The sequence below is a fragment of the Diabrotica virgifera genome, chromosome 4 (assembly GCF_917563875.1).
Source record: "Diabrotica virgifera virgifera chromosome 4, PGI_DIABVI_V3a".
NCBI lineage: Eukaryota > Metazoa > Arthropoda > Insecta > Coleoptera > Chrysomelidae > Diabrotica > Diabrotica virgifera.
Genome location: NC_065446.1, coordinates 179563461 through 179586102, shown reverse-complemented (window position 1 = coordinate 179586102; position 22642 = coordinate 179563461). Strand labels below are relative to the sequence as shown.

The 22642-nt window shown below is 33.7% G+C and overlaps 1 protein-coding gene across 4 annotated transcripts in view; it reads left to right on the top strand.

Moving 5' to 3' along the window:
• Positions 1 to 22378, top strand: part of LOC126883270 (excitatory amino acid transporter 2-like) — a 216391-nt gene extending 194013 nt beyond the window's left edge. For all 4 annotated transcript variants that reach the window (XM_050648599.1, XM_050648597.1, XM_050648600.1 and 1 more), the window contains one exon: positions 22200 to 22378. In XM_050648599.1, the coding sequence (XP_050504556.1) occupies positions 22200 to 22274 (75 nt within the window). In that variant the 3' untranslated portion in view covers positions 22275 to 22378. The remainder of the gene's footprint in view (positions 1 to 22199) is intronic.
• Positions 22379 to 22642: the final 264 nt, after the last annotated feature.

The following is a 22642-nucleotide window of genomic DNA, read 5'->3' as shown; positions in this document are numbered from 1 at the left end:
TCTTATCATCACACTGAGTAAAAACAATAAGCAATAAGCAAAAAAAAAACAATAAGCAAAATTTAGACACCACTCCGAAGGATTAACAAGAGGTAGGACTAACAAGAGATATCATTACGTATTGTCATAATATTTATTCAAAATGTACTTTTAAATGTAATACATTCAGGAGCTTGGAAGAGTAAGGGCGCACTCGTCTACATAATATATACGCGAGTTCGCCCTTACTCTTCTGATATTTAGTTTGATGCCGTTTTCTGTAAAGATAAGGTATTGCTTGCTTGAATTAGTTCTTAGTCCTGTTCTTTTTAAGTTAGTTTACCTAATCTATTCATTAATCATTAGTCGTTTTATTAAATTTCTTTAAACACTTATTTTTCTTAAGTAATCTTTTCGTTATTATCATGAGTTACAAATATTTAAGTGGCAGTAAAAAACGAAAAAAACAAAAATTAAGAGAACAGGAACGGCAGGCACAAAAAGATGCAATGTTATCATATTTTACACCTCAAAACACTGTACAAAAAGGAAGTTCGTCCTTCCATCCTATTCTCTTTCTTCTTCTACGGCACTAGAGCCCAAATTAAGACTTGATCTCCTTTATTTTTTGCCTCCACCCTTGTTTATCTGTGGCTGTTCTTCTCCATATACGGACTCATAAAAATGCTAGTGCATCGCTGCTTACTGTGTTTTACCAGCGCTTTCTTGGCTTTCCGACCGATTTCTTTCCCTGCATCCTAGCGATCATTGCTCTTTTTGGTAGCCTATCCTGTCCCATTCTTATCACATGTCCGGCCCATTGCAATATTTTTATTCTAATGAAGTCTGACAGGGGTGTTTCCTTCTAAAGTTGATAAAGCTGGCTGTTGTATTGAATTCTGAAGATTCCGTTTTCTCTCACAGGTCCTAGTACCTCAGTACTTTTCTTTCGACACCTCGGTACCTCAACACCGTAAGGTACAAGAGGACGGCTTAAGTAAGTAACTTTTCTTTCGAATGTGTCGAGTTTGGTTTTGGATATTTCTTTCAGGGCCCATGCTTCACTTCCATATCATGATATTGGTCGAATTAATGTTTTATAGATTCTCATCTTTGTATTTCGGTGGACATTTTTAGACCGAAATATATGGGAGAGGCCAATATGAGTTCTGTTTGCCTGCGTTATTCTCTTCCATATTGCTGCATCTTCTGATCCGTCGACATATATTTCTACTCCCAGGTATCTATGTAAAATTTCTAACCGTTTCAATGTCATATTTATGTATAATGTTTTGTGGGACTATATTTCTTCTCGTCTGTATCCTTATTTTCGTTTTTTTCTGAGTTAATTTCCAGACCAGCCTTTTCGTTTGCGTTTTTAACTCTGCGTATGTTTCCTGTGCTCCTGTTGATGTTCTACTCGTAATATTAATACCATCGGCATAAGCGGCCAATTGAACGGTTCTGTTGGTTAGGAAGTTTTCTCGTCCAGTTTGCATTTGCCTAGCCGCATACTCCAGTGCCAGGTTAAACAATGTTGAGGCCAGCCCATCTCCCTGCTTAAATCCCTGCGAGATTTTGAAAAAGTCTATCCGGTGGTTTTGTACTCGTTCACATGCCTGAGTTTCATCCATTGTAGCTTTAATCAGAGGTGTAACCAGGATGATCCTAAGGGGGGGTTACAACAACTTGATGGTCTCTACGGGGTATGGAATAGTAATAAATGGTGTTAAGCGTATAGAGCTCAAAGTACATCCAAATGGGGGGGGGTTATAACACCCAAAACGCCCCCTGGTTACGCCCATGGCTTTAATTAGTCCAATTAGCTTGTGTGGTATGCCAATTCAGCATTCAGCCAATATCTAATATAGTCTGTTCCCTTTGGCTGAGTCGTATGCCTGTTTGAAGTCTACAAACACGTTGTGAACATCAATGTCGTGTTCCCATGATTTGCTCAAGACCTGCTGGACTTTTTTTTTTCACTAAGTCTCTACCTTTTGACCTGGCCTCTAGTGACAAATCCAGGTCGTTGTTTCCTGAAGGGATTACATTTTTTTCTACTACTTACTAAAATTTTTTTCCTAATTCTAACTATTTTCTACTCACTTAAAACTAAATGGCCTTAATCTATTAAAATGAAAGAAGTTCCAATTTTTTCGATTTTTACAGTTCTTTTTAGACTTCCTATCATTTTCTTCCTGCCTTTGAACTTATAACCTAAATAGTTTGACAATTCTTTGCCTTGTGTGTGATAGCAGCCTCCACCCAGAACGTGAGGCGCAGCTCCTCATCCCTGGGCGGAGCCTGCCGGCACCCCAGTTTTACTCTTCTTAACCTATCATTAAACTTAGTCCATCAGTATACCTATCCTTACGTTCTAATTCTGTGCTTCCAGTCCTCACCCAGACCGTGAGTCGCTCCTCCTCATCCCCAGGCGAGGCCTGCAACCACATGTCTCCTATTTCTAAATCCTAACTTTCTTTTGGTTTGGATCAGCCGACCTTTAGATGTGTGATTTCTCTCGTCCAACCCTTCGGTGAGCCTTAGGCCCTTAGCCAAAGGAGTCTTCAGATTTCATCACACACCCAGGTTCGACGTCTCTTTTCCATTTCATTTCTTATGTAACATCTAGTTAATTTTTTAGATTTCTTAATCTGCAGTTTCCTGCAATCTTTTATTATTCTTTGTTAATTTGATTTTCAACTTTAATTCTATTTCTATTTTGCTCGAGTTCATCCAGGTTGTCCCCCCGCTCTGTTTCTTCTTCTATTGTTGTACAATTCCAGCTGTTTCCTTGAGGTCCTGTGTGCTAACTTATTTAGCACGTTAAAATCCTCTTCGTTTTCTATAATTTCTCTTATGTTCTTTCCCTCTAGGGTTCTTCTCATTTCCCTCTGCTCCTCACTGTTTTCGTGGGCTTCACATTGGAACAGTGTGTGCTCCGGAGTGCCGATTTCTCCACACTCGCAGAGCACATCTTCTTTTAGATTGAACCTGTGCAGGCATGTGGGATACGGGCCGTGTCCCGTGAGAAAATGAATTAGTCCCTGCTTCGGTTTAAAGTGTGCTGGTATTGCATCTAGGTTTGGCACGAAATCATATAGCCTTCTTGCTTTTTGGGAATTGTCCCATTCGGTTTGCCTTTTCCTGCTTATTATTTCTTCCAAGCCTCTTTTGGTTCTAGTATCTTGACCGATTATCTCAGTCACTTTTTCGTACCTCCCCTTTTTCTGCCAATACAAGCACGCTCTCTTTTGCGCTTCTAGGTGCATGGGCATCACGCCAACCAGTACGGTTAGCGCTTGTGTTGCTGTTGTGCTGAAGGCTCCCGTCATTCTGACTAGGAACCCTCTCTGGGCTCTATCCAGTTTCTCTACGTTCTTGTTGTTCTGCAGTCGGTGTGCCCATAAACTCGCTCCGTATCCCACAATCGAGGCGAGTATCGCACTCAGGTACAGCCGCACTTGCTCGAAGGGAATCCTGTACTCCCTCTGCGCCAGACTAGCTATGCTATGCATAATCTTTACTGCCTTCTCACAGACGCTTGTTATATGTTTTGCGTAGAGTCTAGGTTCATCTATCATGAGTCCTAGATACTTTGTTTCTTTTGTTCTCTTGATGCTTTTCCCTCGAATTTTTATTATTGGGTCTCTTTCTAGTCTTCCTTTTATTAAGCTGTACGTTGTCTTAGTTTCTGTCACCGTAAGCTTGACTCTTTCTATCCAGTCGTTTATCTTTCCTAGCACTCTATTCGCTTTGTTCTCTATTTCTCTTCTTGAGTTCGCGTCTATGATTAGCAGCAAATCGTCTGCATACGCTATACATCCCAGCACTTCAGGATCTACAGTCATTCCCTCCAGCAATTCCTCCAGCATTATATCCCAGAATATCGGTCCGCAGACCGAGCCCTGCGGACATCCTTTCGTTACATGCCGCGTTTTCTTTCCAACTGGACAGCTCAGGGTCGCATACCTATCTTGACAATAGTTCCTGAAACTTCCGTACAGATCTCCAGGGCACTGCATCCTCCGAAGTTTTTCGAAGAACACAGGCCACCAGAGGTTGTCGAAAGCCCCAGAAACGTCTATAAAGACCATCAACACATACCTACTTTCGCTCATTTCGACGATCTCAATGACTCGATTTATGGCATCTTCCGTTGACTTGCTCTTCCTGAATCCATATTGGTCTGGATGCAGTCCGGTCTCCTCTCTTATCTGGTTCAGTCTTTTACAGAGGAGTTTTTCTTGCAGTTTGCCCATTGTGTTTAGTAGGCAAACCGGTCTGTATGTTTTTGGCAGCGTGGGATCTTTTTCCTCACCTTTATTTATTATAATTATTTCCGCTTGCTTGAAGGAGTTGGGAAACTTCCGCTGTCTTAGGCACTCGTTGTATAGTAAGGTAAGTACCGGCACCAGCCGTTCTGTTAGCGCCTGGAGTACCTCAACTTGTATACCATCTGGCCCTGGGGCCTTTTTCATTTTGCTCATACTTTCTCTTACCTCGTCTTGAATGAAATCCTCTGTTTCTTGTTGCACCCCATACACACGCACCATCTCCTCTCTCATCTCTCCCTGTTCGGGTGTCTTATGCTCCAGGCTATCAGGAGGCAGCAGCGCATCCAGCAATGCGTCTGCCGAATCCTCCCAACCTCCTGTGAACGAGCCATCCTCCCTTCTCAGCGTGGAAAGCATGGTTGGGCATTTTATTTTTTTCGAGACTATTTTGTATGGGATGCCCCATTTGTCCAGCTCGAGGTTCTTTTCCACGAAAATTTCCCTAACTCCTCGCTTTGGTTTTCATTACTTCCTCCTTGTAATTCTGTTTCAGACTTCTATACTCACCTAGAAGTACTTGCCTCTGGGGAAAGATGCCACATCGCTGATACCGCTTTCGCGCGCATCTAACTCTGCTTCTCAGTCCCGAGAGGTTTTCCTTCCAGGCCGTATTTTTAACCATTTTGCAATTTGTTGCCTTTGGTATGGCTGTATCCATTGCTCTTTTTATGGATTTTGTCAACTTCTTCACCTCGCCATTTATGTCTCCTCCTCTTTGTATCGGGTGTGGAGCTCTGAACTCGGCTCTGAGTCTCTCGTAGTCGGCCTTCCCCATATTGTACCTCACCGCCGACACCTCCATGTTCCGTGGCCTCAGGTTACTCAGAACGAAGGTTATTAGATTGTGGTCACTTGTTGTCGCGTGTTCCACCACGTTCCAGTCCTGCACGAGGCTCGCAGCCGCAACGTTCGACAGAGTTATGTCTATGTTGCTCGCTGCACCCGCCCTGTTCTGAAACGTAGGTGGTTTGCCTGGTTTGTTATGGACCATCAGCCGAAGCTCATTTATCATGTCATCGACTAATGCTCCCTTCTGGTCCGTATATGTTAAGTTCCAGAGAACCGATTTGGCATTTACATCTGCCACAACAATAACCTGCTGGACTGTAAATATTTGATCCATGGTCGCTCTTCCCCGTCTAAAACCCGTCTGGTACTCTGCAATAATATTTTCTGCTGATGGTTGGAGCCGCTGGTTTATAATATATTTACGTGAGGACTTTATATTATGCAGTACCTACATAGTAGAGAAATTACACGGTAGTTTTTGCACTTTAAACAGTTAACATACATATAAATTTTATTTATTGTTAACAAAAATTTAAATTTCTGGTACAACCATATTTCTATTAAATAATTAATACATTTATAAAACTTATTATTACATATTACTATTAAATTTTAGTCAGGGGCCCGAAAATTATGTAGTGCCTTGGGCCTGATTCGAAGTAAAATAGGCTCTGTGGAAGAGGGTCCGTCGATAGCACCACCATAGGCGTAACCAGGGGGGTTTTGGGAGTTATAACCCCCCCCTTTCGGGATGGACTTTGAGCTCTATACGCTTAACACCATACCCCTCGGAGACCTTCCAGTAGTTGTAACCCCCCTTTCCAGTAGTTGTAACCCCCCCTTAGGATCATCCTGGTTACGCCTATGAGCACCACAATTCTAATATTTCTAATATTTGTTTAGCATTGTGATTTTTAGCGTCCATGTATCACAACCACAAAATAGGATAGATCCCACATAACATTTCAGAACGTTCTTGCGGATATTTAGCGACAGGTTTCTATTACATAAAACTGGTTTCCAGGTCATAAAAGCCTTACGTGCTGTTTCGATCCTGGTTATTATATCTTGATCAGAGTCACGATTTACCTTTAACCAGCTGCCAAAGTATTTATTGAAATTTTGTATATTTATTGAACGGGCAAACCATTTTTGAAATGGTTTGTCCGTTCTATCTTATCTCTTTGATATTTGATAATATTTCTATTTTTGTATTTCCGTCGAACTTCCATCAAGTCTAGAGTTTCTTGTGTCATCCAGTAATGTTTTGCTAATATTGTAGATGTTTTCAAAGACTTTCTTACGTCCTCTTAAATCGAGTTTAGTATATCGTACTAACATTGGTCAATGGTTCTGTTTTCGTTTAGTATATTCGCTATTGTGTGCATTTTACTATTTATCTGCTGTGATATGAATTCACTCATTTGGGGGTTTCTAAGGGGGTCGAGATATATCTTGCTAGGCTTTGTTCTTCTTCTTTAAGTACCGTCTCCCAATCGAAGGTTGGATATCATCATCACTATTTTTACTCTATTTACCGCTGCTCTGAAGAGTTCTACCAGAACTGCATTCAAACCAGCCCTTAAATTCTTCAACCATGACACTTTCCTTCTTCCTATACACCTTCCTCCTCTTATCTTTCCCTGTATGATCAGTCTAAGCAGTTCATATCGCTGTCCCCTCATTACGTGCCCCAGATATTGTAACTTTCTTATTTTTATTATGTTTATAATTTCGTATTCTTTGTCCATTTCTCACAATACTTCCGTGTTAGTTTTTTTCTGTGTCCATGCTATTCTAAGCATCCTGTTGTAACCTGTAACACCATATTTCAAAGAACTGTAGCTTATTTATGTGTTCTTGCTTTATTGTCCAGCTTTCAAGTCCATATTGCAGTATTGAAAACAAGTAGCATCTCAAAGCTCTTACTCTCAGTTCTAATCTAAGGTCTTTGTTGCAGAGAATTGTTTTCATTTATATAAATGCATTTCTTGCTATTTCTATCCTCTAGCCCTTATTTCTGTTGTTTGATCATTATTGTCTGAAATCCAGGTTCCTAGGTATTTGTATTTATCAACCCTTTCTATCGGTACATTTCCCAAATGTATGTTTGTTTGTATATTTGTTATGTTTGTTATTATCATGTAATTTTATCAAACTCTTTGTTTTGTTTAGCAATAATTGGAGTTAATTGATGGATTCGACCGTTACTTGATGGAAGTTCATTTTATCTAACAATAAAACACTGAAAACGTTTGTTTTCTATACTTCTACAAAATTTATTACAACTATGTGACTACAGCTGTTTCGGCAGAATGCCTTTCTCAAGTGATTTAGTTTACAATGGTTTGCCTATTTAAAGTCTTTAACTGAAGAGGTTGAGGGGTGGGGAGCTGTTTGTCCCGAGTTGGTCATTCAGAATTATATCTGTATTTTTCAATTTATTAATTTCCATAGATTCTAATAAAGATAGCTTAAGGCCTTTATTTTGAATATGCAGAATTTGAAACTGTTCATTAAAAGAATGATTATGATCTAGAAGGTGAAGTGCGTATGTAGAAGTGTCTGTTTTTCTATTGTTGAAAGCCCTTTTGTGTTCTGCTATCCGTTTGTCAAAAGTTCTGCCAGTTTGACCGATGTAAGTTTTCGGACAGTCACCACAAGTTAGTTTGTAAACACCACTCTGTAGTTGTTTTCTCTTTCGGCTCTTATTGTTCTTAATATTAACTAATATATCGGGACACTAAAATATCCAGGTAGCTGACAACTTTTTTAGTTATTGTAGGCCTAGAAGATGAAAACCTACCTGTTTCCTGTCTAGAGTTCCTGCCGTGTTTTAATTATAGTCTGTTCGCTAAACTCAGACGCAACTTTCTAGATATTTTAGTAGGTAATTTTCCCAATTTTAGTAAAATTGGCAAAAAATAATTACTAAATAGTTAATAATCACTAAGGGCCAGTATTTTCAACCTCACTTAAGCCAAAGCTTACTTTAAGCCTTTGCTTAAGCTTAGATGCCTGTATTTCCACTTCAATTTGAGGCTTAAGCCTAGGCTTAAACCAAATAATTTTAAGCTCGCGCGGGAGTTGGTTTAAGCCTTTGCTTAAAATTTGTTTTCTGTTTTTGGGGTTATTTTTATAGAATATTAATTATAGAGTTGTTTTGAAAACCAACTTTTAAGTAATAACGTTATTATTGGATTATTAAATAATAATCTATCAATTTATTAATCGTAATAACGATTATTAAAATTCTTACTACTTTTGGAAGGTGTAGGCACATGAAAATTGTTTATTTCTACAATGCTTGGTAGGTATATTTATTTTACAAAAATAATCTTACATTCCAATTTGACATTTTAAGGAATATATCCAATAAACAAAATTTCAAAGACGGATCTATTGCTTATGCAAAATAACAATAAAAATATAACCAGAGAAAATACCTATAGACAATAAACTAAAAACACATGTACCATGTACACAAAATTAAGTGAAGTAAAAATAACATTGATACAGATGACAAGATAAAATTAAATGTCAACAGTAGTGGTTTTTACCTCAGAACAGTTAGCTCTGGCACTTTGACGTATTCAGAGGTACCAAACCAATTAACTTTACAGCTGAGCATCAGTTTAGTTAAGAGAATGATGGAAATACGGCACCTAGCTTAAGCTTCTCCTTAACTTTTGACACAGGCTTAGCTAAGCAAAAGCTTAAGTAGCTATTGAAATACCGGCCCTAAATAGTTAGTAATTTTGCCAATTTTTGCAAAAGTGGCAAATAACAAAAAAATTATCGACTAAAATATCTAGCCAGTTGCGTCTGAGTTTAGCGAACCGACTATATTAACAATTTAGTGTAAAAAACGCGATTTTTTCGATTTTTTGCACTTTATTAAAAGGCTAAATAATTTAAATAAAATTTAAAAATTTAATTTTTTAGAACATTAAAAACCCTTCAAAATACCTATTTTTGAAAGTTAAAAAGTTAATGTTTTGCTTCGCAAACTGCAAAATAAGTGAAAATTGTTATTTGTTAATAACTTATACTAAAACTAACTTAGAACTTTAGTGTTTTACCCAAAATTGGATACTTAACAAACCTTCAAAATTTAAGACGATCCATTAATTAGTTTAAAAGTTATTATATTTGTTTATCCCAGAGACCTTTGTTTTGCAATAATATAAGACAGAAAATAATGAAGATAGTGCAATTCTTCGTATGCCAAATGAAAGTAGAAGAGTGATACTATGTAAATGTATTAAAAAAAGATAAAAAAATTATCTAATATAGTCAAAAATGCTAATGTCAAATTTTTGAAATTTCGTCGTTCATTAGAATAACTTTAAAAATGTTGTCTGTAGAAAAGATCTTTTTACATATTCGAAAAACTGTAATTCGAAAAAATGTAGTTCAAATGGTGACTAGTCGTGGTAAGTGAAGGGTGAGCTGGGAGCCAGCAAATGCACGAGTTCAAAAACTGAAATTAAACCTACTATCATTTTCTATATCTCTGGATCTACTCTAAGGATTTTAATCTTTCTATTTTAATTTGTATGTACTTTTTGTGTACATTACTAATAGTCCAGAAAGCCACCGCGCATCCGCTAGAAAAAATATTCTAATTCGGATTTTTTGCACAATCTTACTCAAAAAGGACTCCTTTTAACAAATTTGCATGTTTGCCAGGACCAAAAGGTGGTCAAAAATTTTTTAAACGTTTTTTTTTGTTTTTTTCCTAAAATTATTTTTTTTGCATGGAAAAAAGTTTTTTTTAGGTTATTTGGATCATTCTAAACAGAAAAGGTCTTTAGTGACTTTTCTCTAAAAATGATAGTTTTTCACATATTTATAAGCGATTAAAAATTGAAAAATTTGAATGTTGCCAAAGTAGGTAGATATTCTTTTAACATCGATTGATGAAATCCCGAAGAGTTTTTTGCAATACAATATTCAAAACTCCTTTGTTTTTTAATTGCTAATCAAGCGTGCGCGACACTATTTTCCACCGACAGTATGGTGCAAATGAAAGGAATAAATTCGTTATTTCATAAACCGGCAACTTCCAGGAAAAATCACGAAACAGGTCGATTTTTATTTTTAAGTTATGATATTGTGGCATATATGGTATACTAGTGACGTCATCCATCTGGACGTAATGACGTAATCGATGATTTTTTAAATAAGAATAGGGGTCGTGTGGTAGCTCATTTGAAAGGTTCTTCAATTCTCTATTCAGTAATGTAAACTTTTACATAATTATTTATACAGGGTGTCCAAAATTTTTTTATTAAATTAAATTATTTTACAAAAAAAGAAGTAGAAGGACATCCTGTATAAATAATTATGTAAATGTTTACATTACTGAATAGAGAATTCAAGAACCTTTCAAATGAGCTACCACACGACCCCTATTCTTATTTAAAAAAATCATAGATTACGTCATCACGCCCAGACGGATGACGTCACTAGTATACCATATATGCCACAATATCATAACTTAAAAATAAAAATCGACCTGTTTCGGGATTTTTCCTTAAAGTCGCCGGTTTACGAAATAACGAATTTATTCCTTTCATTTGCACCATACTGTCGGTGGAAAATAGTGTCGCGCACGCTTGATTAGCAATTAAAAAACAAAGGAGTTTTGAATATTGTATTGCAAAAAACTCTTCGGGATTTCATCAATCGATGTTACAAAAATATATACCTACTTTGGCAACTTTCAAATTTTCAGTTTTTCACATAGTTTTTGAGGGTTAAAAATGGCCGATTTCGCAATTTTTCAATTTTTAATCGCTTATATGTCAAAAACTATCATTTTTAGAGAAAAGTCACTAAAGACCTTTTCTGATTAGAATGATCCAAAAAACCTAAAAAAACCTAAAAAAACTTTTTCCATGCAAAAAAATAATTTTAGGAAAAAACAAAAAAAAAACGTTTAAAACATTTTTGACCACCTTTTGGTCCTGGCAACATGCAAATTTGTTAAAAGGAGTCCTTTTTGAGTAAGATTGTGCAAAAAATCCGAATTAGAATATTTTTCCTAGCGGATGCGCAGTGGCTTTCTGGACTATAATATGTAGTTTGTATAATATTTATTAATTATACGTATAATTTATACGTATAATATTTATAATATGTATAATATTTATTAATTAATAAACAGTCTAATTTGTTTAAACAATTTTTGAAAAAATAATTTTTGCCGTAAAATCCATTTTTTAATCGTACTATCATTATTAATCATAGAAAAAGTTAAGGCATACTTTAATAAATAAATTATTATAAAAGGGAAAGAATCCCTCTCATTGGCTGTATACCATAATAAAAATTACTAAAGAGGTAAAAATCTTCCCTTGTAAATTGTTTATGCTCTCTTCTAGGTTATTCTAATTTTAATGCCTTTTCTTATGACGTGGCAACGTGGTATTTTTATACCGATATATCCACATATTCTCATATAGTCCAGAAAGCCACTGCGCATCCGCTAGGAAAAATATTCTAATTCGGATTTTTTGCACAATCTTACTCAAAAAGGACTCCTTTTAACAAATTTCCATGTTGCCAGGACCAAAAGGTGGTCAAAAATTTTTTAAACGTTTTTTTTTTTGTTTTTTTCCTAAAATTATTTTTATTGCATGGAAAAAAGTTTTTTTAGATTTTTTGGATCATTCCAAACAGAAAAGGTCTTTAGTGACCTTTTTCTAAAAATGATAGTTTTTGACATATAAGCGATTAAAAATTGAAAAATTGCGAAATCGGCCATTTTTAACCCTCAAAGACTATGTGAAAAACTGAAAATTTGAATGTTGCCAAGATAGGTAGATATTCGTTAAACATCGATTGATGAAATCCCGAAGAGTTTTTTGCAATACAATATTCAAAACTCCTTTGTTTTTTAATTGCGAATCAATAATTGCGTGCGCGACACTATTTTCCACCGACAGTATGGTCCAAATGAAAGGAATAAATTCGTTATTTCGTAAACCGGCGACTTTAAGGAAAAATCCCGAAACAGGTCGATTTTTATTTTTAAGTTATGATATTGTGGCATATATGGTATACTAGTGACGTCATCCCTCTGGGCGTGATGACCTAATCGATGATTTTTTTAAATGAGAATAGGGGTCGTGTGGTAGCTCGTTTGAAAGGTTCTTCAATTCTCTATCAAGTAATGTAAATATTTACATAATTTTTTATACAGGGTGTCCTTCTACTTCTTTTTTTGTCAAATAATTTAATTTAATAACAATTTTTTGGAAACCCTGTATAAATAATTATGTAAATGTTTATATTACTGAATAGAGAATTGGAGAACCTTTCAAATGAGCTAGCACACGACCCCTATTCTCATTTAAAAAAATCATCGATTACGTCATCACGTCCAGATGGATGACGTCACTAGTATACCATATATGCTACAATATCATAACTTAAAAATAAAAATCGACTTGTTTCGGGATTTTTCCTTAAAGTCGCCGCTTTACGAAATAACGAATTTATTCCTTTCATTTGCACCATACTGTCGGTGGAAAGTGTCGTGCACGCTTGATTAGCAATTAAAAAACAAAGTAGTTTTAAATATTGTATTGCAAAAAACTCTTCGGGATTTCATCAATCGATGTTTAAAGAATATCTACCTACCTTGGCAACATTCAAATTTTCAGCCTTTCACATAGTTTTTGAGGGTTAAAAATGGCCGATTTCGCAATTTTTCGATTTTTAATCGCTTATATGTCAAAAATTATCATTTTTAGAGAAAAGTCACTAAAGACCTTTTCTCTTTGGAATGATCCAAAAAACCTAAAAAAAACGTTTTTCCGTGTAAAAAAAATAATTTTAGGAAAAAAACAAAAAAAAAAACGTTTATAAAAATGTTTGACCACCTTTTGGTCCTAGCAACATGCAAATTTGTTAAAAGGGGTCCTTTTTGAGTAAGATTGTGCAAAGAATCCGAATTAGAATATTTTTCGTAGCAGATGCGCAGTGGCTTTCTGGACTAATATGAAAGATGAAGTCGCAAAGCAGTAGCCGAATCGTAAAAGCCCACAGCCAAGTCATAGGGTGAGACAATCCCTTACGAGTGCAACAATCTCTTCAAGTGGTTCGTGTTGTTTTATCAAGCTTAGACAGTTCAAAGTGTAACGGACTTTTACGGATCCTATATTTTACTGTTTAATTTAGTGTTTTTAGAGCCAATAAAGTCATATCTTTCACACGTTGTACCTATCACTTTTAGCCAGCCTCTTATCGAAGTTAATACCGCGTTAAATTCATAAATATTATATAATTTATTTAAAAATTGTTTCTAAAAAAGATCCATGTCGGAGTTAAAGTAGGTACATCACAAGTACATCACAAACAAACATTTTCGGGCTAATCAGTCCATCATCAGGTTAGACTCAATATCCAAAGCAGTTGAAACTAGCTACTGAGGTAGGTAGAATGACCTTACCAGTATAAAATTTTTGCCATCTAGGTTACATTAAAAACGACAATAAGTCAATGTTAACAGAATAAAGTATTTTAATATTACAGAATAATAATTAATTCAGAATAATTAATTAACTTGTAAATTACCTTCAATAAATAATTATTTAATAAAAATAATTTAATTATTAAAGTGTACCTACTTTAACTTTTTCTATGATCATTAATGATACAATGTTTTTCTGAAACTAATTAATTAATATTTTGTATTTTGACAACGACGTCCGATGTGGAAGTCGAAACGTTAATAAAATCATTTTTTCAAGTTAAATTGTGGCTTATTTCCCGATTAGAATAACTAATGGTACTATGAATAAAAAAAAGAATGTGTGTGTACTTTGTACGCACGTAAGAAGTTATACTTCTAAATATGATTTCAATGAAATAAATATACTTTCGGACAGTTTATTTATATTTTATTTAAATATTAAATTAATTTTTACTTACTACTTTCCAAAAATTTTTATTAAAACAATACCAAAAATTAAAAAAAGATTAGAAAACACCAAGATTCGAACCGGGGTCCTCTTGGTCTCCAGTTCAACGCTCTACCTCTGAGCTATACCCTTTTGTTTATCTGGGCTACAAGATTTCTCAGACATAGTGACAAACAGACGAAGTGAATTATAAAATACTTTAAATATTACTTATTATCTTATTCCCGAAGTAGACAAGTCCAAATACACAAAAATTATAATAATAGTTACATATTTATGATATAAATGTTAAAAGTACAATTTTAAGGCACGCATATGTGAAAGTTTCGTGTGAAAGATTCGCTTCGCTCATTCTGCAATTCACATGAGTGTCTTAAAAATGTACTTTTTAAAACGTACCTATATCATACAATATTTTTTCTACAACCGTGTTAATATTTGCACTCCATACGAGCATACGATAATTTTTAGCACTCCATACGAGCGTTAAAAAGGCTACTTTAAGGCACTAGTGCTTTAAAAAAAATTTAAGGCACTGCAGTTCGTATTGACCGTATATGCAATTTTGATGTAATGTCAAAAAATTATAAAATTGGAATGTCAGTCAAGTTCAAGTAAAAGTTTTTGTAGATATTGTCCTGTAATTACGTTTGTAGAAAAAATCTTGTATGATATGCGTGTTAAAAAGTACATTTTTAAGGCACTCATGTGAATTGCAGAATTCGCTATCGCTCATTCTGCAAACTTTCACATGCGTACCTTAAACGTGTACTTTTAACACTTATGTCATAAATAACTATTTTCTACAAACGTCTTATATATCAACAATTATAATTTATTCATTCTCAATAGGGCTTTTCATCGATTGTCATTTGTTTCGAGCTTCTGTCATGTATCACATAATATTAATATATCTACGTCATACGTCTTTGGTTTGTATTATTGTATATGTTACAGTTCAAGTTGATTATCAGTTAGAGTTGACTCCAACTAGTTGGAGTCAACTTTAACTGAAACGAGCAGTAAAAGTTGATTTTAAAAATTTAAATCAACTTTTACTAGTTGGAGTTGACTCTTCCTGGATCGATTCAGTAAATGTTGATTATACGAGAATCTCAAGTGCATTTTTGATGAATGTGCGGTTCTTTGTTTTGACCGTTTCAACTACTTATTAGTATAGTCTGTAACGTCGCCCCCGTTAGGTAAATTATTCTGATTCGACTTTTTGCACAAACTTACTCAAAGAAATACATCCGTATAACAATCCTTATAACAAATACACAGGGTGTCACGCGGTACCGCGGTCGAAAAATTGTTTAACCAATTTCAGTAAAGTCAGTCAGTAAAGTGACTCTTTATCGAACGAGTCTGATATTACGAGCAGAGGAACAGACGCATTCGATAAAGAGTATTGAGGTGGTGCGTACAAAATTGTATCGTCAATCATAAAAAACATTAACACTTACTTACAACTTTGAGGAATTTTTTTTAATTTTAGACGAAATAAAAAATTCGAATGACAGTAATGACAGATGACTTTTGCATGATGGCCGGTTTTGATGTTTAATCGATAGTTATCAATATTGTATACCTACCTAATTACTAAATCTGTAAAGTTTTGATTTATTTTGTATGAATATAATTGCGAAACACTACAGAATTTTACTTTTTGACATAAATTTTATTAATAATAAGATAAATTTTGTACAATATTTTTAATAATTAAAGTAAATAAATTTTAATTTCACTCAAATAAATAATCGATTGCTGCCATTGACCACTTACATTCAATCTCGGTTAATTTGATTAATTATCGCGGCAGGTAAAGTAACATTCTTCTTTCAATACAACAAAGTGTTACTTTACTGCCGAAAATGAGGGCAAATGAGTACAGTAATGAATGATTTTAGTGACGTTTGGCGATAAACAATGATTTTAAACAAATTCGCAAAAATACATTTTTTCACTTCGTACAAATTTTTTTTTAGATCCTTTGGGCCTTTTTTTCTCTAAAATTGACTGTTGTCGAGTTATTAGCGACTTAAAATTTGAAAAACGCCAAAATAACCATTTTCAAGGTTTAATAACTCGGTTAAAGATAATTATTGTGAAAGTCGAGCGAGCGGCCGTGGAGTAATCGCTGGCCTCATACGGCAGTGCACGTGGGTTCGAGCCCTGCTAAAGACAAACCATTTTCATTTCCAATAATGACACGGGCCGTCTCACCGTGCCTCGGAGAGCACGTTAAGCCGTCGGTCCCCCTGGGCTAGTGTACATCGACACTAGTTACTTGAAACAGGGTTAAAGATGTAATTGGCGCCGGAACTACCCGAAAGGCAAAAATGCCATACGATATTATATATTATGAAAGTCAGAAACTAAAAAAAATCAAAGATTAAAGCTACCTCTATAAGATTCTGAAGAAATTTTTGTCATTATTTCATTAATAAGATATTATTTTTAATTATCAACAATGAGCGCTAATCGTGTATTAAGGCAGCCGTCAATGTGAGTGCGAGTGAGATTCAGCATTGGACGGCTGGAATTGTGCATCTCTTTATTGACGGCCGCCTAATACGCACTTAGCGCACATTGTTAATAATTAAAGATAAAGCTTAGTAATAAAATAGTGACAAAAATTTCTGCTGGATCTTGTAGAGGAGGCTATAAACTTTGATTTGGTCACTTTCTGACTTTCATAATAATGGATTTTAACTGAGTTATTAAGCCTTGAAAATGGCTATTCTCGCATTTTTCAAATTTTAAATTGCGTATAACTCGACAACAATCAATTTTAGAGAAAAATCACAAAATACCTTTTTTCTACGAGCGTGCAAAAATGTCTACTTTCGCGAACGCGTTTTAGTTTAGAAAGTTTTACTTTTCTGCACGCGTGTTACTTTTCCGCACGCGTTTTACTTTTCCGCACGCGTTTTACTTTTCCGCACGCGTGTTAATTTAGATATGTTAATATGGCCTTAGAGTAATTATAATACATACAATAAACTAATATTTAGATATTATTTACTAATTTATTTCAAATATATCTTATTGTGGTCATGTTTTAATGAAATTAACGCGAGAATTCGATGATATAAAATAATTTTGACATAATATTCAAAAGTCAAATCAGTAGACAATAACAGTGATTTTGAATCGTCGTCATGGAAACCAAGATCGTCGTCATGCTAACCAATTATGCTGAAAGTTTGGTTTTGACAACCTTGTCAAAGAATTAATTTGTGTATGTATTTTCATATTAATTAAATTAATTGAATAAGATTTGGTCTTTTTAAAGACTCGTAGAAAGAATATTGTTCCTAACGCTTGCAGAAAGTCTTTTTTCCGCACTCGACTGCTTGCCGAACTCCCGCTTCGCGTCGTTAGGCAAACTGCAGTCGCGTGCGGAAAAGTATGACTTTCTGCACTTGTTACGAAAATAACTATTTTTGCTCAGAATAACCCAAATGATCTAAAAAAAATTGTTCGAAGTGAAAAAATTATTTTTGTGAATTTGTCTAAAAAAAATTGTTTAAACAATTTATCGATCAAGGTACTGCCTGGCACCCAGTAGATTTGTTATAAGGACCTCTTTTTGAGTAAGTTTGTGCAAAAAATTCGAATCTGAGTAATTTACCTAACGGGGGCGACGATACACCCTAGACTAATTTGAGCAAATTCAGTAACATTTAATTTCTAGAATCGGCTGTTTGTGTGAATCAGAATCAACTTTTACTAAGTGGCATTGGGAAGAGTATACTTTTCCTAGTTGGAGTCTACTTTTACTAGTAAATGTTGAATATAAATCTTCATTTTATATTTATAATCAACTTTTACTGAAACCAGCCGTTAGAGTTGACTCCAACTAGTTGGAGTCAACTCCAACTGGATAATCAACTTGAACTGTAACATATATACCAATAACGTATGTCGTAGATATATTAATATTATGTGACACATGACAGAAGCTCGAAACAAATGACTGTGAATGAAAAGCCCTATTACAGGACAATACATACAAAAACTTTTACTTGAACTTGACTGACATTCCATTTTTATATTTTTCTTGACATTACATCAAAACTGCCTATACCTACTGTCAATACGTAAATCAGAATAGCATCTACTTTTATTTTTGTATATTCTAACAAATAATAGTTTTTTTCTACAAACGTGTTAAAAATGCAATAATAGAGTTTAAATTAAATTTTAAAAAACCTTTTAAACCACCTTTTTCAAATTGCGCGCCAAGTTGTATTATTAATAATAATGTTAATAAATGAAATATAAATATTTTGACGTTTCACAATTTGACAATTCACTTTTAACTGCAGTGCCTTAAAAATTTTAAAGCACTGCTGGTTTAAAGTAGCATTTTTAACGCTGCTATGGAGTGCTATAAATTGCATTTTAACACGTTGTAGAAAAATATATTTAAAAACACTAATATATTCTTTCCACACCTTTTCTGGACTGATACATACATAAATTAAAACATTTAGTAACGAACTCCATACTGCCTGTGTGCGCATGCGCGCAGATTAATAAAATTTCACCCTCAAATGAAATCGCGCCTAAAGAAGTATAACTTCAAAAATAGATTTTTGTAAAAAAAATTATTTTTTAAGAATTGTTTAAACAATTTATACTGTTTATTAATTAATAAATTTATAAACAAATTACATATTTGAAGAGTATAGAATCAAAACTCACTTTCTCCATCCATGGGCGAAATTGAGTTTTTTGTATTTTCTGAATCTGTTTGTTGAACCCTACACGAATCCAGACCTAGTTTGATTAAAACTTAGCTTTATCCAATACAAATTCAATGTTAAAAGTAGACTTTTGAATCAAACGCGTCTTTCTCCTATGACAGTTCTGCGTGAAACCCGTCTTTCTCCAGCCGACCAATAGGAGGCGTGTAAAGTAAGTGGAGGGGACCCACACAGATATTAACTTTTAATACTAACTATATTGCATAGTTTTTTCTTTTAAAATAAGTAGTATTACAGTAATATTTTTTTTTTCAATTCGTAATGCATGTTCAAGTGACTCCTAGAGGACCTGGTAAAAAGGCAAGGAAAAGAACATCGATAAAAAATGATTGGGCAAAAACTAAGAAGAAAAAAAACCTGTAAGTTGAGAATGTTACGGTTTTTAGGCATGATCTTCCAAGAACTATACCGTTATTGAAACTGATAAGATCTGTTGTACCACTATTAAGCTAATTATGTACTTTTATTATATTAAAATCGGCAAAACATAAAAGTTATAAAATTCCATCTCCAAAAATGGGAATTGTTTCAAAACTTGCTTTCTCCAAAAGTTTGCTTCAAAACTCGCTTTCTCCAAACAAAAATGCCAATTATTTAATTACTGACAAAAGTTGGATTTCACTTATTAGGTAATATCAATTTCTATGGTTAAATTATATAATATGAAACTTAAATCCGGGTGATAACTGTATTGGCTTGTTTTTTACAAGTTTTTAGCAATTTGCGACAAAGGAAAATTTTGGAGAAAGCGAGTGTTGATTCTATACCCCTCATTTGTAATGTTCGTAGAAATTACATACAAATTAAAAAAGATAAATCAAAATCCATTGAGTAGATCCGGAGATACAGAAAATTGTATTAGTTTGAAATTGCTTTTTCGGTATTTGAACTCAGTGGATGTGTAGGTTCCCCCTAGTAACCATTTTAACTACATTTTTGAAAATTCGTAGAGGGCCTTTCGTAGAGAAAAAATACAAATCCCATTCTTTAAAATGACATCAATGAGATTCCTTAATTATTATAAACAAATTAGCTGTGAATTAAAAAACACATGGCTTTGGCCCAAATGAACCTAGGCTAAACTTTTTATTTGAAAATTCGTGTTAAAATACTAGCTTTTCGAATGAATAAAAAGATTTTTTCTATAGACAATATTTTTAAATTATTCTAAATATTTATAAACTACAAAATTTCAAAAATTTGGCATAAGGATTTTTGACTATATTAAATCATTTTTTATGTTGTTTTGACATTTTGATAGTAAGTATCACTCTTCTACCGTTGATTGATAAATATACAGATACTATATAGTCCAGAGAAATAAGATTTTTCTCGTGACACATCCCCCTCCAGGCCGAAACCAAATTTTTTGAGTAGTATGGACATCTATATCATTAACCTATATGTCTCCTGCAGCCGATTTTGATGATATACATAGTTATAAACAAATGAAAATCAAAAAACGCTAAATTTTCGCTTTTTTCGTCTATTACCAAAAAGTTAAGCACTTTAAACAAATTTGAGTGTAAGAAACTCATAAATCGTATAAAAAACTTCAATATGGCGTTCGCTGAATATGTCCATCCTTATTGGTTGCTTAAAAAATTGCAAAATAAATCATAAATTTTGAGTTTTTAAAAATATTCATAACTCATGTAAAAATTAATTTAGACCCTTCTTATTACACGGAATGCTGATACTTCTTGTACTTAAATTATATTTTAAATTTCAAAGCAATTGGTCAAATAGTTTAAAAGTTATTTAATTTGTTTATCCCAAATTCATTTTTTTTGCAACACTACAAGTCAGAAAATTATGAGGCTACAATCATACTTCGGACAGTTTATGAAAGAAGAACATTTATACTATTACCATTATTAAAAATAAATGACAAAAAATAATTTTAAACAGTGTAAAATTATTTTGAAAAACATGTCGAATTTTTGCTTACTTATAAACAATTAGAATAACTTTTTAACCGTTACCTGTAGAAAAATTATTTTTTCATATTTAGAAAGACTAAATTTTTATACACATTTAGAAAGAAAAACAACTGTCCTAGGACAATTAAGGACAAAGTTAGCCCCCCCATTTATTTAATTCACATGTTTTTGCAAAATAATTTTGCAATGTTTATAGTTATTTTTTGTAATTTTTTTTTAATTAAATTAATACTGTAAATTTCCTTCTTCCATAACTATCCAAAGTATTACTGTAGCTTCATCATTTTCTGACTTACAGTGTTGCAAAAAAAATAAATTTGGGATAAACAAATTAAAAAACTTTTAAACTATTTGACCAATTTCTTTGAAATTTAGGGTATGAATTAAGCACCATAAGTCTCAGTATTCCGTGTAATAAGAAGGTTCTAAGTTAATTTTTACATAAGTTATAAATATTTATAAAAACTCAAAATTTATGATTTATTTTGCAATTTTCTAAGCAACTAATAAGGATAGACATATTAAGCAAACGCCATATTGAAGTTTTTTATACCGTTTATGAGTTTCTTATTCTCAAATTTGTTTGAAATGACTATTTTCTTAGTAATAGACGAAAAAAGCGAAAATTTACCGTTTTTTGATCTTCATTTGTTTATAACTATGTATATCATCAAAATCGGCTGCAGGAAATATATAGGTTATTATTATAGATGTCCATATTACTCAAAAAATTTGGTTTCGGCCTGGAGGGGGTTGTGTCACCAACAGGCTATTTTTTTTCCTTATTTCTCTGAACTAATATCAACGTCAATTAATCTGTATATTTATCAATCAACGCTTCTACTTTTATTCCGCGTACGCAGAATTGCCTTATCTTCATTATTGTCTGTCTTGTATGTTATTGCAAAACAAAATTATCTGGGATAAACAAATAGAATAACTTTTAAACTAATTAATGGATCGGTCTCAAATTTGAGGGTTTGTTAGCTACCCCAATACCCAATTTTAGGTTAAACCCTAAAGCTCTAAGTTAAATTTAATAAATTGAATTGAATTGAATTGAATTGGATTGAACTGAAAACAAATTGAATTTTTAATATTCAAACATCGGCATTTTGAAGCTTTTTTGATGTTCTAAAAAATCAAATTTTGTAGTTATATGTCAGCTGTTTAGCTTTTTAATGGGGTGCAAAAAATCGAAAAATTCGCGTTGTTTGCATTAAATTGTTAATAATTAAAAATCGGACGCGAATTCTATGCAGGAAACAGGTAGGTTTTCTTCCTATATATCTACAATACCTAAGTAAAAAAGTACTCAGCTACCTGGATATTTCAGTGTCCTGTGAAAATCCTTATTTCTCTGGACATACATTTATTGATGATAATGTTACATGTTTTTAAAGATATTAGGTGTTTTCTTTACTATTTATTTTTTATTTTTAGACTAACGATGAATCGTCCAGTGAGAGACTCCTAAACAAAAATAACGAAATATTAAACGATATGCTTCCCAGTTAGATTTTAAAATGCCAGTAGAAGAAATCTGGTATGGTACGGCTAGGTCTCTATTTGTCGAAATTTGTGACAAAAGCTGGTTTTATTGATATATCTTTTAGTAACAACCAGTATATTATTATTATCAAGTTGGCAAAAGTCAGATTTTGTAGCTGACGTAAACCACTTAAAACAAAAAATATTATAGTTACAAAAGCTGTGGGGTTTGATACGTTTGACAAAACTTGATGTGTTATACATATCAAAAATAAGGCCAAACTGACATAATACCATAATATGTTTAAGCCACTCCCAGGGCCTATTTTACCACTAGGCCCGTGAGGCATCTGCCTCGGGCCCGTATTTGAATGAGGCCTGGAAAGATCACCAAA